This window comes from Fundulus heteroclitus, chromosome 2 (genome assembly GCF_011125445.2).
Source record: "Fundulus heteroclitus isolate FHET01 chromosome 2, MU-UCD_Fhet_4.1, whole genome shotgun sequence".
Classification (NCBI taxonomy): Eukaryota; Metazoa; Chordata; class Actinopteri; order Cyprinodontiformes; family Fundulidae; genus Fundulus; species Fundulus heteroclitus.
The window spans coordinates 11,180,217-11,184,013 of NC_046362.1; the positions used below are offsets into that span (position 1 = coordinate 11,180,217).

General features: G+C 50.4%; 1 protein-coding gene across 1 annotated transcript; it reads right to left on the bottom strand.

The window, feature by feature from the left end:
* Positions 1–419: 419 nt before the first annotated feature.
* On the bottom strand, positions 420–3,512 carry LOC105938466 (potassium voltage-gated channel subfamily A member 1). The gene is made up of 2 exons (XM_012880213.3): positions 2,910–3,512; positions 420–2,309 (listed from the first exon to the last, which is right to left on the bottom strand). Exon 2 carries the CDS (start codon positions 2,021–2,023, stop codon positions 548–550), a length of 1,476 nt encoding a protein of 491 aa, XP_012735667.2. The 5' UTR covers positions 2,024–2,309; positions 2,910–3,512; the 3' UTR covers positions 420–547.
* Between the last annotated feature and the right edge of the window lie 285 nt (positions 3,513–3,797).

Here is a 3,797-nt window from a genome sequence, read left to right on the forward strand (position 1 = left end):
GTGAAGCAAGCAGTTTGCCATCTGTTTACATCCAAAACAAGAGAGAAGAGCAGTCTTCCTACTATAAGGTGCTTTGCTGAGTAGCAGATCCTTTGCAGGGGGAGAGGGGATGGAGGAAGAGGGGGGGTGGGGGTGGCGGGTTATCTACCTTCTTGGCGGATACCACTTGGCTTAGAGGCTTGAATGTCTGCAGTCATTTCTGGTGCATTGTGCAGCTTGCTGATCAGTTATTTGTAGTGCATGCATAAGGTTTTTAGTTAGCACACCGTCATCTGACAAGACGGGGTGTGCTCTGCTTCCTCTAGGGAGGTGTGTATATGTGTAACAATCAATGTTTTCTTAACATTATAGTTATTGGATCAGTAAAATTAATTATTCTATCTACATTGGTATATTCTGAAACAACTTAATTTTCTTCGTTTTTTTTTCCAACCAGGTATAGTTGTAGGCCTAATGCCAGCAGAGCGCTCTGGGAGCTAAATGAAGCATTCCTATCAGATGGTCTACTCCCCATGTGACCCAACGATCGAGAGTTCCTAGACGATGCCTAAACATCTGTGAGCAGCTTGTTTTTGTTTACACAGTTCTGAGTGGCAATAGTGCAATTTCCAGTTCTGAGGTTTGCCTCCCTAAAGTTGTCGATGCTATTGTTGATGTCGCCGTCAATCTCCATGTACTCGGACTTGCTGACGGTGGAGGAGCTGCGGCGGCTGGAGTTGGTTTCAGACGGGATGTTGGGGTTGCTGACATTGAGGAGCTGAGCCTGCTCCTCTCCCTCCGTCTCTCTGTGGTAGAAGTAGTTGAAGTTGGACACAATAACAGGCACTGGGAGGGCAATTGTTAAGACTCCAGCGATCGCGCACAGAGATCCAACAATCTTGCCCCCAATAGTGACCGGGACCATGTCCCCATAACCCACAGTTGTCATGGACACAACGGCCCACCAGAAGGCGTCCGGGATGCTGCCGAAGTAAGAACCCGGCTCCTCGGCTTCAGCGAAGTAGACGGCGCTGGAGAACAGGATGACTCCGATGAACAGGAAGAAGATCAGCAATCCCAGCTCTCGCATGCTAGCCTTGAGGGTTTGCCCTAGGATCTGAAGTCCCTTGGAGTGTCTCGACAGCTTGAAGATCCGAAACACCCTGACCAGACGGATCACCCTGAGTATGGCCAGAGAAGTCGCTTGCTCCCCCACGCCCTCCTTTTCCGGGTCTTCTGCCAGCTCGGTGCCAAGTGTGATGAAATAAGGGATGATGGCCACAATGTCAATCGTGTTCATCATGTTCTTGAAGAAGGCCGGTTTGCTGGGGCATGCCAGGAAGCGCACTATCAACTCAAAGGAGAACCAGATTATACAGAGAGTCTCAATGACAAAGAAGGGATCTTTAAGAATATTTGGTTTGTAGTAAATTGTAATGTTCCCGTATGTCTCGTATCGACCCATCGGGTCCTCTTTGAGCTGTGGTAAAGTCTCCAAACAAAATATGACAATGGAAATGAGGATCACCATCACAGACACAATGGCGATCCCTCTCGCAGGGCCTGAGCTTTCTGGGTGCTCAAAAAGAAGCCAGATCTGACGCTGGAACTCCTTCTCTGGCAGCGGGCGCTCTTCCTCTCTGATGAAGCCCTCGTCCTCGCGGAACCTCTCCATCGCATCCACTCCCAGCTCGTAAAACTTAATTTCTTCTGAGAACATGTCCAAGGGCACGTTTACCGGCCTTCTTAGCCGGCCCCCCGACTGGTAGTAGTACAAGATTGCATCGAAGCTGGGTCTGTTCCTGTCAAAGAAGTACTCGTTTCTCAGGGGGTCAAAGTAGCGCATCCGCTTTTTGGGGTTACCGAGCAAAGTCTCCGGGAATTGCGAGAGAGTTTTCAACTGCGTCTCAAACCGGAGGCCGGCTATGTTGATGACCACTCTCTCGCAGCACTCGTGGTCATTGTGGTCCGGCGGGTAGGTGTCCTGAGGGTGTCCCGGGACGGCTGAGGTCTCGTCCATGTTGTCCCCCGCTACAACGGTCATTTTCGGGGGGAGAGAGCTGGAGGACGGGGTGGAGCAAGAGGAGGAGCAGAAATTGTGCAGGGGTGTCGGTTAGTTTGACTGACCAGGAATTCACGGTTGGGAGAAATTTTTCCACTCCTCAGCTTCCCACACCCCACAGATCATTGGAGGCGTCCCCGGTTGCGAGGGGGGGCTGATGGGGGGGGTGTCGGTTGGCTGCTTTGCCTCAGTGCGGCTCCACTGCGGCTCTCGCTGACTTGACCATTGCTGTTCCCCAGTGCATGTGAAGCAGTCGCTGCTGCTGCTTCTGTCAACCAAAGAGAGAAGGAGGGAGGGATGGAGGGAGGAGGGACGGAGGGGATAATGGAATCAAACAGCCGAGATATTTGCTGGCTCAGCACTTTCTGCAGTTCATTTATTTATTTATTTAGTCATCTTCTTCCCTGGGGCTGCAATTAGAGCTGTTAGTAATGATGGCAAACACATCTCATTCAACAATAATTTTCAATTCTGTTCATAGGGGGGGGAAACATTTTTTGCTCTCTGTGCAAGTTTGGAACGTCTGTCCTTCTCTAGCGTTTTCTAGTTGTTGTTGTCGGGGGTGGCAGCAGTTTCCTTATGTCACATCACGTCTCTGCAAGAATGTTTGTTTTAGCTTGACTCAAGGTAGCACGGCGGTGATTTATCCTCCCTCACACTCACCGGTCTGTGGTGGTCTGTGACGCATAGCCTTTTTGTACAGTTTCTGCATGCTCTGAACCCTATGAGCTAGTGGCAGTCTGCAAATGGATAAAGCAAGGAGGACAGCACTGCAGCAGTGTGTTAGTCTGGCAGAAGAGGGGGGGGGGGGGCGAGAGCAGCTCTAAAGCTCTACATAAACTTTTGTAATTCAGTTTAAGACGCTTACCGTGGTTTGATCTTGAGAGGTCTTGAATAGCTTCGAGTAGAATCATCCAACAGCAGAGCAGCAGCGGCGGGTAAAGGTGGGAAACTTTTGAGTTGCACCAGCCTAGAACCTTGGAGAGCGCCTCATCTAGCTAGACTCCGAAACGAGACGTGCCGAAGAGACAATCTGTGTGATCTAAAGGAGAGGGGTTGCAAAAGGAGCGAAAAGGGGGGACTGCTATGCTGCAGTGCCCCTAGTTGCTTTGGCAGCGGCACGGCGGCGAGCAGAGCAAACAGCATATGAGCAAACCGCAGGAGGAGATGTTGCGCTGCAGTTCGGAGAGATGCATTAAGGGGCGATAAGCGAGCCCTTGGCATCCCCAGACATTCCCTGCATCAGCAGAAATCTGCCTCAAGACGAGATGACGGGCAGGATGTGCTCCGGCGCAGGACGTGGAACGCGATTTTTTTTTTTTTTTTTTTTTTTTTGAGAATAAAAATAAATAAATAAATAAATCAACAAGAATTACAAATTAGAGCTGAGACGCGGACGAGTGCAGCATCGACGTCCGCACGGTTTCTCAGCAGCGTCAAGCATGTTTGATCTTTTTAACATGCAAGTACAAGAGGAATCGGATGGGGGGGGGGGCGGAAGGAGGAGGGGGAGGAGTTGGAGGGTTTCGACGCAATGCAGACCGGCTCAGCTAAAGGACGCCGCCAGAAGTTCTCCGAACAGCACTAACCAGGAGCGCCTGTGTGCCAGCACTGCAGACTGCAAGCACACACAGATCACCCAAAGTCTCCAATTATCACAACTTTAAGAAGATTGCGATTGAAAGCAGCTAGTGAGGAAATGAAACAACCCGATTGGCTGTTCGGATCTTGCATCTAACATTTATACCTGGTTGTT